General features: G+C 44.3%; 1 protein-coding gene across 1 annotated transcript in view; it reads left to right on the top strand.

The window, feature by feature from the left end:
- The window catches only part of ANXA10 (annexin A10), an 87,928-nt gene that overhangs the window by 39,859 nt on the left and 34,985 nt on the right, over positions 1–13,084 (top strand). Inside the window, exon 2 of the mRNA XM_005683503.2 lies at positions 7,723–7,804. Coding sequence (XP_005683560.1) covers positions 7,723–7,804 — 82 coding nt within the window. The remainder of the gene's footprint in view (positions 1–7,722; positions 7,805–13,084) is intronic.

The raw sequence follows: 13,084 nt of genomic DNA on the forward strand, positions 1-13,084 counted from the left end.
GTTGTATTAGAACTGGCTTAAGAGTAAGAATTTATGCTTTTAGAGTTTTGGTTTTACTCACAGAAACCTTTGCAAATAGGGACATTTTCCCTGGCAAAAAGAAATGAATAAGGGGCCTCAACAGTACATGTTATTTTATTTTACATCAACTCCAGCTCTAATGGAAAAAGCACCAGCCAGGAAGGTAAATTTGGAGCTGAGTGTGGGCTTCCTGACACATGACTCTCTGGGCCCCAGCGCCTCCTCACCTGTGAAACACTTGACACCCCAGTCTCACCAGATGGCTGCGGGGACTGCCCAGGAAGCCCGGGTGAAGGGGGGCGGAGCACAGCCCGCTTGTGTGAAGAGAGGATTCTGAAGCTGGGAGATGCATGCAGATGCCTTTGGGTCCATACACTTTTCTAATTAGCATTTTACAAACATCCTCAGGGCCCACTTCCTGAATAAGGTGCTGCTCTAAATGCTCTGAAAAGCAGGAAGTGTCACTGCCCTGCAGAAACTGAAAATTTGGAGGAAAAGGTAAATGCAAAAAAAGCAAGGCCATGTTTAATAACAAAAGTCAGCCACAGGTAATACACAATAAAATCAGGGAAAGCGCCACAGTACAGGCGCAATCGGGGCTGACTCCAGAGTCTGGGAGGAAAGAGTGTAATTCTGGGTCACCTTCATTCTCATGACTTGTGTCTCTTCCTAAACTGACGCCTGGAAATCCAAATATTCTTCCTTTATTCATGAGAATGTTCAGTCTCTAGCCTTGCACGACCAGTCAAGTTCAGGTCCATCCTCAGCGAAATGCAGGGAGTCCAGTTAAGGAGACTTCGTGCTCTGGGAACTCCGGGAGAGTTGAGAGGAACATTTCCCTCTGTGCCGCAGTGCTCCGACCCACTGACCCCAGCTTGGGTGTGTGCTTCCGTCACTCTGAGTATCTGGGATGTGGCCAGGGTCCTGCACAGCGCTGCAGGGGTGGCTTTCTGCTGGTATTTTGGAGGAAGGAGGGAATTAGGGTCGTTTCCTGATGGGGTACCAACCACTGGCAAGGGATGGCACACGGCTGCACTCGAAGGGCGCAGACACTCCTGGGGGGAAGGGAACGTCAGGAGGGACTCCTTTACTCGTGGCTTGAAGCCATCAGTCAAATCCTGAGTGGACGCTCCCCAGAGTCACGGAGGAGTCTGGGGATGGGAGTGGGTACGGAGGTGGGCACGGGTGGGTGACAGCAGTGCCCTAGGGCTGCAGCGTGGGGCTGTTGTGTGCGGGAGCTGGGAGGTTCAGGAGAGAGGAAGTCAGGCAGGAACCACCACAGACAGCCTGGAATGGTGCGCAGAGCTCTGCTCACGCGGTTGAAACCTCTGGACTTTGGTCTATTCTCAGTCACGGGCAGAGTCGCCGTGGACACTGACTGATGCGCCGAGGTTCAGGCTCTTGCTCTACCCCTCACACTTCTGCTCTGCCCCCGGGGTGTGAGGACGTGCTCTGCTGATGCCCTGCAGCGTGCTCAGGCCAGCCCCCGGGGTTGTGTGCGTAAATCCCGGTGTCCCGGGATGTTTCTCTCACGTGAACAGCATCCCACTGTGCACCAGAGCAGAAAACTAGCATGGGAAACCCGGCTCTGGGCGGGGGCACTTGAGGCAGAAGGATAGACGGTGTGTCTGACCCGCAAGGGACCTCTCTGGCTGCGGGGACAGCTCGCTGGGTGTGTGTGGGGGGGGGAGGGGGATGCTGGGGGAGGGAGGAGCATCAAGGAAGCAGGAGCAGAGGCTGAGATAAGGGGACCTGAGGAAGGTGTTGCCAGGAGCAGAGGGACTGAAGGACACGCTCCTGGAAGGTGGGAGACAGCGGGTTAATCACCCCATGGTGTGGTTTGTCTCCAAGCCACTGAAATTGTTCAGAACGTTCTTGCAGACAGGAGTGACAGGTGAGTGGGTGCAGGGTGTTCAGAACTGAGTCAGTGGAGACCAGGGACCAGTGCCCCAAAGGTGACAATATGCCCGTGAATGAAGACCCAGGACTCCTGAAGGGTTTCCCACAGGGCTCCAAAAATGCTCAGTTCCCTGGAGATCTAGGGATCCCTATGACACTGAAACTACGCTGAGTCATTCACTGAAACCCACCTACTGGCAGGCACCAGTCAGGCCAGCTGACATTTCAGAGCCGAAACTCTTGAGGCTCCCAGGTGGTTAGTGTGCGGTTGACGCAAAAGGCAGAGGAGAGAAAGGACTTAAGAGTGGGTGCTGAATAAGGAGCAACATGGGTTTACGGACCTTGGCCCCTAGGTCAGCTATGAAGAGATGAAATATGCACTGATCCACCCACCTATTGATATGAGATGATTAAGATGTTTTTTATCAACTTCATGAGCAATCTGTGAGTCTTCCAGTCTGTATTCAGTTCCAGATAATAATTCTGAAATTCTTCTGTCAGTTGAAGAAAGCCATTCATTATTCACTCAGGGGAGTAGGTTCTGGAACCAATTTTAAATTTACAAATTACTCATAACCTTCTGCACAGTGAATTGCTGAGGCAGTTTGTTCTGTCTTTTTAAAAGGGAGTATGTTTCATTCCTTTGTCAAAATCTAAACTCACAAATGAGTAGAAGTGAAGACCATATTCTGCTTACCTTGTGGTGAGAATTCAAGTGGAAATGACAGGCATTAGGACTTATTTTTAAGTGACACTATGTCTAAATCTGTCCATTTTCAAGGCAAAAAAAATTTTATCATAGATGCATTATTTTTTATGTCACATGAAAGTGTCCACTTTTTCAAAATTTCCAATTTGCTCTAAGATGTGAACAAATTAGGAATACATATATAAAAAGGGACTTCACTTTAAGAGGCATACATGCTGAAAAATACCTAACATAACAGTCTCTCTCTCTTTCAGAAGGTTAAATTACAGTGATTGGGTTAACTTAAAATAGACCTCAAAAATCAGTAAGTAAAATTACACTTGGTCAGATAAGTGATCTGTATTCATCAAGAACACGCCATCTGCTTCAGTTCAGGTGCGCATTATACCTGCCAGGGGACTCAGAATTAGACACCCCTACAATCTCTATTGGGCTTCCCAGGTGGTGCAAGTGGCAAAGAACCCGCCTGCCAATGCAGGAGATATTAGAGATGCCGGTTCGATTCCTGGGTTGGGAAGATCCCCTGGAGGAGGACATGGCAACCCACTCCAGTATTCTTGACTGGAGAACCCCATGGACAGAGGAGCCTGGCGGGCTACAGTCCATGGGGTCCCAAAGTCAGACACAGCTCAGCAACTAAACAACGGTGGCAGATGTGCCAACTAACTATACTGAGGGGAGCACTTCACAGCACACACAGACATCACATCACGTTGTGCACAATGCCACATGTCAGTTACTTCTCAATGAAACAAGGAAATAGGGCCATTAAATGACGAGGCCAGCATTCCAAGGAACCCTAAGTAGGTACCTTACATGGAACAATGTTGCTGACTCCAGCTTAACTGAAACACAATAATTGATATGAAATGAATATAATGATTTAATATGCTATCTAAATGGGCACGAATGACAAGAGCTCACTAGAAAACTGTTGTTTGAATTACTGACCATTCACAATTTCTTTTTTACTTTTAGTGTTGAATTTACTTCTAAAACATTTTTAGTGTTTTCTAAGACGAATAGATAAGGAGAGTAATTTAAGTGGCAAGAGATGAGAAGTGTAAACAGAAAGAAAGAATTTTTGCATTATATTGTAAAAATACGTTGTATTAGTCTGTGTGAGGATTTAAAAAAAACTATGAAGAAAAAACTGCGGATTTTTATTTCACATACAAATTTTGTCTAATAAATCACTATAGACAGTTCAAGAGGAGAAGGGGGCAACAAAGGTTGAGATGGTTGGATGGCATCACTGACTCAACGGACATGAGTTTGAGCAAAATCCAGGAGATAGTGGAGGACAGGGAAGCCTGGCTTGCTGCAGTCCATGGGATCACAAAGAGTCAGACGCAACTTGGCGACTGAACAGCAACTTTCCTTATGTGTTACTTTTAGAGCTCTGTATGTGTGTGTGCCTTTTTTTTTCTTTTGCAAAATATATGAATAGTTTCATTTTATAGCACTCACTCCAGTCAGAATTCTGGAGGACCCTAGTCCAGCCAGGAATGAAATGCTCTGCTTTGTGATGGACATTTGTACCTTCAGAGATGAGATGGCCTAAGCTACTTACACATATGTAACAATATGTCTCACTGTTTCCAAATACATTTCCTCTTTTACACTTTTAAGACAGGGACAAACTGGGAGACTGGGGCTGATACATGTACACTACCATGTGTAAAGCAGACGGCCAGTGGGAAGTGTCTGTAAAGCACAGAGAGCTCAGCTCAGTGCTTTGTGACGGCCGGGAGGGGTGGGATGGGGGGGCTGGGAGGGAGGTTCAAGAGGCTGTATGCATATATATGTAGCTGATTTACTTCATTGTACAACAAAAACTAACGAAACACTGTAAAGCAATTATACTCCCATGAATTAAAAAATAAATAAGTAAGACAGTCCTTTGTCTGAGAGCTTGCAGCAAGACCGAGGTCACCTGGCAATGAATGGTACCATCACCCAAGACCTGTGCAACAGCCTTCTAACTCCTACAATGAACATGCCTCAACGAGCCTTTAGTTTTCCCAACAAAAAAACTGAGAAAAAGCTACGCAGACGAAAGGGACTTAGTAAAAGACAGTGACAAAGATCAGAGAATAAATTTCACATTTAAAGGCAGGGCTTGTCTTTCAAAAGTTTAAATCTTACATTGCTCTAGGATTATAAGATTCAAAAGAAAACAGCTGAGGTGAAGAGAATTCAGTCTAGGAGTTTACCTTCTAGTCTGCTTTCTGAACTCACTGTAGTGACTGAAAGAAGAGTCAAAGTCTATTTTCTTAGTAGAGTCTCACTCACGGGGATGATAGTGAACAGGGAAATAACACTCATATCATCTCCTATGCAACAGTGTATAGAAATGAGAGTTGGCTCAAGAAAACTAAGCTCTGGGTCATCGCCAATAAGCTTGAGATATCCCTCATAGCTCAGCTGGTAAAGAATCTGCCTGCAATGCAGGAGACCCCAGTTCAATTCCTAGGTTGTAAAGACCCACTGGAGAAGGGATAGGCTACCCACTCCAGTATCCTTGGGCTTCCCTTGTGGTTCAGCTGGTAAAGAATCCACCTGCAATGCAGGTGACCTGGGTTCAATCCCTGAGTTGGGAAGATCCCCTGGAGAAGGGAAAGGCTACCCACTCCAGTATTTTGGCCTGGAGAATCCCATGGACTGTATAGTACACGGGGTCGCAAAGAGTCGGACACAACTGAGCGACTTTCACTTTCACTGTATCAGAAGTGAACTGGACATTGGCGTGCAGACACACGCGTGGGCATCCTAAGGTCCTAAACTATGTCCGTATTTTTCAATCACACATCTGTCCATATAGGATTTAGAAAGAATGTTTCACAGACACGTTTGTGCCTCTGAGTATAAAAACTTATTAATAATATCGGTCAAGTAGAACACAAATTGAATTTAATTCTTAGTTTTAACACAGGTGAACAGTGCTCTTACTCCTCCCGAAATCTTTTCATTAATCTTTTGGCGGTGGTATATGCATGTTTCTTAAGACTAGAAACCAGGCTCATCAATTAATTAATTTTCTGCTCTTTCACCGGGGGCCCCAGAATGTTGTGTGTTCAGCAGAATTGCTCTGCGAAGCTGCCTGCTCAAGGACCCAGAGACCCGTCACCATGGGAAGGCTCTTTCCCCATCATTTCTGGGCAAACTTACAACAAACTGGGGGAGCTCCCCTTCTCAGCACACCTGAACTGGCGGTTCCTGCTCGGCGTGTGATCCTACCCAGCCCAGCGCTGCTGGCTCAGGCTCAAGCAAGAGACGCAGAGTCACTCTACTGTTGGCACACGACAGAGTGTGAAAGGAGGGCCTGCAGAAGCTCAGGTGTTCCTCTGCACCTGCACGTTTCTGCCAAAAACCCTCCACTCTACCTGCATCGTCTAGGTTTTTGTGAATTTCAATTCTAGATTCAATATTTCAATTTTCTATAATATGACTTAAGGGCCCCTGAATTTTGTTTTTAAGCTGTGGTGGTAACTGCCACTTCTAACTCACTGTTTATTTTTTATTGGGGTACAGTTGCTTTGCAGAGTAGCATTAGTTTCTTCTGTACAGTGAAGTGAAGCAGCCACGTGTGTACATATACCCCCTCCCTCTGGGACCTCCCTTGCCCCCCCATCCCTCCCCTCTAGGTCATCACTGAGCTGAGCTCCGTGTGCTCTACAGCAGCTTCCCTCTGGCTATCTGTTTTACACATGGTACCTGAAGCTCCAATCCTCTGGCCACCTGATGTGAACAGCCAGCTCATCGGAAAAGACTCTGATGCTGGCAAAGATTGAAAGCAAAAGGAGAAGAGAGCAGCAGAGAATGAGATGGTTAGATGGCATCACCGATTCAAAGGACATGAACTTGGGCAAACTCCAGAAGACGGTGGACAAGGAGGCCTGACGTGCTACAGTCCACTGGGGTCACAAAGAGGCAGCCACGACTTAGTGAGGAACAACAAACAACCATTTATACATGTCAATGCTACTCTCAGCTTGTCCCCCTTCCCCTCACCCCCACGCCCACAAGTCTATCCCCTACATCTGTGTCTCTATTTCTGCTCCGCAAATACGTTCATCTGTATCATTTTTCTAGATTCCACATATATGTGTTAATATACAATATTTATTTTTCTCTTTCTGGCTTAGACCTAAATATAAGAATAGACACTATAAAACTATTAGAGAAAAACCTAAGAAAAACATGCTCTGACATAAACCACAGCAAGATCTTTTTTGACCCACCTCCTAGAGCAATGAAAAGAAAAGCAAAAATAAACAAATGGGACCTAGGTAAACTTAAAAGCTTTTGCACAGCAAAGGAAATCATAAACAAGAGGGAAAGACATTGGTCAGAATGGGAGAAAATATTTGCAAATGAAGCAACAGACAAAGGATTAATCCGTAACTCATTTAAATGGCAGAGAAGGCAACGGTACCCCACTCCAGTGCTCTTGCCTGGAAAATCCCATGGACGCAGGAGCTGGTAGGCTGCAGTCCATGAGGTCGCTAAGAGTCGGACATGACTGAGCGACTTCACTTTCCCTTTTCACTTTCATGCATTGGAGAAGGAAATGGCAACCCACTCCAGTGTTCTTGCCTGGAGAATCCCAGGGACGCGGGAGCCTGGTGGGCTGCCGTCTATAGGGTCGCACAGAGTCGGACACGACTGAAGCGACTTAGCAGCAGCAGCAGCAGCAGCAGCAGCAGCAGCAGCAGCAGCAGCATTTAAATGGAATGAAGCCCCATAATAGAGTTCTCTTTTCGGTTTCTAAGTAGTCTCCAATTCCTAAGAAAATGCTTACTGTTTACTAAGAAGACATGTATTTATTTGATTCTTACACTTTTATACTATCAGTTCTAGTTGCTCAATTTCTAGATCCCAATACGGGAGAGAACATGGGACTGAAAAGAACACAACTAAGTCGCCGCAACTGACATACAAGTAACACATCTGTTTAAAATACCCATGTGTGTGTCTTAGAGTAATTCAAGCATATAGAATGTACTTTTGTTTCTATTTATATGAAAAACATGCTGAAGTCTTTGGTGAGAATTACCCAACTCCTCTCTCTCTTTGACCCTCCCCATCAGGTTCAGGGTACCATCTTCCCAGCTCCGAATTTCAACCCCGTGCTGGATGCTGAGTTGCTGGGAGGCGCGCTCCAGGGATTCGGTGAGTCTGGGGATGTCTAGCTCCTTTGGGGTCATTTTTTCTGTGGTTTTACCTTATTTTATGACTGTGTGTGCATGCTCTCTTAGTCGTGTCTGACTCTGCAACCCCATGGACGGTAGCCCACCAGACTCCTCTGTCCATGGATCCTCCAGGCAAGAATACTGGAGTGGGTTGCCATTCCTTCTCCAGGGGATCTTCCCAACTCAGGGACTGAACCCGGCTCTCCTGCACTGCAGGCAAATTCTTTACCATCTGAGCCCCCAGGGAAGCCCTACAGAAGGCAAACACAGCTTCGAACAAAAAGCTGGGCAAAGAAATAGAATAAAAAAATAGAAAAGATGACCAGAATTGCTTCTCGCCATTGCACATCTGATTAATATATCTTTGCCTCAAATTCTTAAGCGTCTCACCACTACTACTCAATGAAATTCTTAAGTCAAAAACTTTATCTGGGATAAGCGTCCTTTCTCACTATGTCTGTTTCCTTTGCGACCTCCATATTCGGCTAAACCAGCCCTCTTTCTGCTGTTTCCCGGGGGCAGCTCCTCTACATCCTGCAAACTGGCCCAGCACCCCCTACCCCACCCCACTGTTCCCCTACCCCACCTGGAAGGCTGTTTTCTTCTCCAATGCACTCGGCATTCAAATTCTCGTCTTTCAGGAACCCCCTCAAGTGAGCCTTCCTCTTTATAGCCCTTCCTTGTCCTCCAAACTCATCAGGCCAGACACCTCTCCACAGCCCTGCCCCCACCCCCTCACCCAGCCTGTCCGCCTCTGTCAACTGCAGACCAGTCTGTGAGCTCCCAGGGTGGGGAGGCTGGGTCTCCCGCCTTAGAAGTATATGTCCAGTGAACGAGCAAGAGTTTAGGAAAGAAATGTAGAGAGAAGGGGGAAGTTGTTGAGTCTTTTTTAAAAAGAGATTTAATCTTTAAGATTCAACACAGAGCTGTGAGACGTCAACCTGCGCTAAAGGAGACAGCTGGTGAGTAGGGAGATAAACACTGACACCAGAACGTTTGCACCAAACATACAAAGCCTTTCAGGAGAAAGCAAACTGTCAGCTTGGAAGACAAGGTTGCTTTTATGAGAGCGATACTATGTGTATGTGTGTGTCTGTGTGTCTCTGTGTGTGTGTGTGTGTGTGTGTCCACTAGCAGGACCCCAGAGGAAAATAATAAAGAACTTGAATATGCTCTGAAGTCCACTTTAAGGATCTGCACTGCTTCCATGCCTTTTAAAATATCAATCATCACTAGAAAAATCTAAAGGCAGGGTAACAGAAAATTATGGATGAACTCTTCCTTCTGGAGAATATTTTGCTTTAAAACTATAGATCAGAGCAATCTACTCATTGAAAAAAAAGTTTTTTCTTTACAACAGTTTCAGTTTTCTTGTCATTGCAATTTTAGGGTCAGAATTCAGATTCACTTTGACCCTTGCAGCTTTTTGCTTGTCAGTGTTTTAGCTGAAGGATTCCAGGAGGTTCTCCATGTGACAGTGCAGGCATGCTTCAGGGTGATGGAGCAAGGACACAGGTCGACATGCTTGGAAAGTCAAGCCATCTTGATGTTCCTGGCAAAGTTCAACCGAAAATGACAACTGCAAGTGTTCTCCTTGGCTACTGTGGGTTCTTTCCAGCTTTGCTGAGACATAACTGACATACAACAGTGTAAGTTCAAGGTGTATGTGCACATGATGATTTGACATGGCTGTCGCTAAATGGTTAACCCAGTAAGGTTAGCTTACACATCCTTCTCATCACATAATTCCCATTTTTGTTACTATGCTGAGAACATTCACTGATTACTCTCTCAGCAGCTTTCAACGATGCAATGCAGTACTGTTAACTGTAGTCTTTTCCTTTGCAGAAGCTTTTGAGTTTGATGTAATCCTACTTGACGATTTTTGACTTGGCTCTGTGTTTTATTGATACTTAGAAAAATCAGAAAGCAAAAATATGGTCCGATGCAAATGAAAGGGAGTTGTTTTAATAAAATGTGTCTTACAGTGTATAACAGTTCACCAAGGAAAAGCAGTGCCTCCCAGGTAACGGTCTCTAACAGTGCACTTGCCAAGCCCCAGCTGTGACCAGCTGTTTCCCCAGCCCATGCATGCTTAGAGCACAGAGCACCTGTGTTTATTTTGTCTCAGTTAGCACATGTAACTTCCAGACCATCCCTGTCAGATCCTGGACAACGGGAACTATCTTTGACCTACATGCCTAAATCACGGCAAAACTGTCCGCAAGACAAAACGAATCTCTGTGGGACCCTCGGTGCTACTTAAATTAGATCCACCACCACCTGCCCCTGCCCTTACTCAGCAATAATACGGTGTGAGCTGTAGGGTGTGTGTAGACACTATTTATACAAGTGGAGGAAGTGTCCCTTTACACCTCATGGCTGAGTTTTCCTGTGTCTCCCCGGAAGCAACCATTCAGCATTTACTAATTCATGTTCATGCTGACTTTGTAGAAACACATCATGAATAACAAGAATCAACCGTACATCATACAAGTCCATAAAATTGGTAAGGATCATTACACTATGCTTTTCTGTTAAACCATCAGGTAAGAATTATTTAGAAATTTCTGGCCCTAATGCAATAGGACAAGAGAGAGAAAATGACATACTGTCTAAAGAATAAGTAAAAATTCTTTGTTTCTGCAGCAGACATTATCAGCAAATTTCAAAATCCAAGGTAATCCAGTAAAAAATTATTAGAAGTATGAGAGTTCAGGAGAAGGAAATGGCACCCACTCCAGTATTCTTGCCTAGAGAATCTCATGACAGAGGAGCCTTGTGGGCTGCTGTCCATAGGGTCACACAGAGTCGGACCAGACTCAGTGACTTAGCAGCACCAGCAGCAGCATGAGAGTTCAATAATTTTTCTGGACACAAGGTCCACATAAAGTTCAATATCATCTATTTCATTAAGGAATTATTCTGTTAAGACCAAAATAAAAATAATATAACTTGAAATATTGATAGAAATATTGATAGAATGAATAATTTTAACCAAATAAAGTTTCTTGTAATTTGCAAAAACTATACAAATGTTTACTTAGTCTTTTAGAAAAGAAAAACACAGAAATAATTCAACAGATATGTTAGTGACTTCTCTAAGTTGGTTCCTAAGCTTACAGTTATTTTAATTGATATTTGAGTAACATTTTTTGAGATCCATATGAAAATAATTTTAAAAACTTCTAGAAGAATAAATGAGCCAGAATTGCTATGAACTTTGAAAAATGGAGAGTAATTCAGAGAGGTGTATTGTGGATATCCCAACAGGAAAACAACAAAAATCACATTATAATAATTATGTGTGATGATAGCAAAATCAATATGCATATATAACTGAAAAAATCTTATTTGTTGTTGTTCAATTGCTTAGTTGTGTCTGACTCTTTGCCACCCTATGGACTACAGCACACCAGTTAACTGTCCATTACCATCTCCTGGATCTTGCTCAAACTCATATCCATCGAATCGGTGATGTCATCCAACCATCTCATTCTCTGTTGTTCCTCTCTGCTCCTGCTCTCAATCTTTCCCAGTATCAGGATCTTTTCCAATAAGTCTGCTCTTCACATCAGGTGGCCAAAGTATTAGCGCTTTAGCATCAGTCCTTCCAATGAATATTCAGGATTGATTTCCTTTAGGATTGACTGGATTGATCTCTTTGCAGTCCAAGGGACTCTCAAGAGTCTTCTCCAACACCACAATTCAAAAGCATCAATTCTTCAGCGCTCAGCCTTCTTTATAGTCCAACTCTCACATCCATATGTGACTACTGGAAAAACCATAGCTTTGACTAGATGGACCTCTGTTGGCAAACTAATGTCTCTGCTTTTTAACATGCTGTCTAGGTTTGTCATAAAAAGAGCAAGCGTCTTTTAATTTCATGGCTGCAATCACCATCTGCAGTGATTTTGGAGCCCAGAAAAATAAAGTCTGACACTGTTTCCACGGTTTCCCCATCTATTTGCCATGAAGTGATGGGACCAGATGACATGATCTTAGTTTTTTGAATGTTGAGTTTTAAGCCAGCCTTTTCACTCTCCTCTTTCACCTTCATCAAGAGGCTCTTTAGTTCCTCTTCCATTTCCACCATAAGGGTGGTATCATCTGCATATCTGCGGTTAATGACACTTCTCCCAGCAGTCTCTATTTCAGCTTGTGCTTCATCCAGCCTAGCATTTTGCATGATGTACTCTGTCTAAAGGAAATCAATTCTGAATATTCATTGGAAGGACTGATGCTGAAGCTGAAGCTCCAATACTTTGGCCACCAGATGCGAAGAACTGACTTATTGGCAAAGACCCTGATGCTGGGAAAGATTGAAGGCAGGTGGAGAAAGGGACAACAGAGGATGAGATGGTTGTATGACATTACCGACTTGACGGACATGCATTTGAGCAAGATCCAGGAGTTGGTGATGGACAGAGAAGCCTGGCATGCTGCAGTCCATGGGGTCACAAAGAGTTGGACAGGACCAAGTACTGAACTGAACTGAACTGAACTCTGCATAGAAGTTAAATAAGCAGGGTGACAATATACAGCCTTGACGTACTCCTTTCCCAATTTGGCACCAGTCTGTTGTTTCATGCCCAGTTCTAACTGTTGCTTCTTGACCTGCATACAGGTTTCTCAGGAGGCAGGTAAGGAGATCTTGTATTCTCATCTCTTTAAGAATTTTCCACAGTTTGTTGTGATACACACAGGCAAAGGCTTTAGCATAGTTAATGAAGCAGAAGTAGATGTTTTTCTGGAATTCTCTTGCTTTTCTGCAATCCAACGGATGTTGGCAATTTGATCTCTAGTTCCTCTGCCTTTTCTAAATCCAGCTGGAACATCTGGGAGTTCTAGGGTCATTATGTGAAGCCTAGCTTGAAGGGTTTTGAGCATAACCTTGTTAGTACATGAAATAAGTACAATTGTGCAGTAGTTTGAGCATTCTTTGGCACTGCCTTTCTTTGGGATTGGAATGAAAACTGACCTTTTCCACTTCTGTGGCCACTGCTGGGTTTTCCAAATTCGCTGGCATATTAGTGCAACACTTTGACAGCATCATCTTTTAGGATTTGAAATAGCTCAGCTGGAATTCCATCACCTCCACTAGCTTTGTTCATAGTAATGCTTCATAAGGCCCAACGTTGATATTTTAGGAATTAATGAACTAAAACAGATTGGAATGCGTGAATTTAATTCAGATAACGATAGTTTTACTACTGTGGACAAGAATTCCTTAGAAGAAATGGAGTAGCCCTCACGGTCA

The sequence above is a fragment of the Capra hircus genome, chromosome 8 (assembly GCF_001704415.2).
Source record: "Capra hircus breed San Clemente chromosome 8, ASM170441v1, whole genome shotgun sequence".
NCBI lineage: Eukaryota > Metazoa > Chordata > Mammalia > Artiodactyla > Bovidae > Capra > Capra hircus.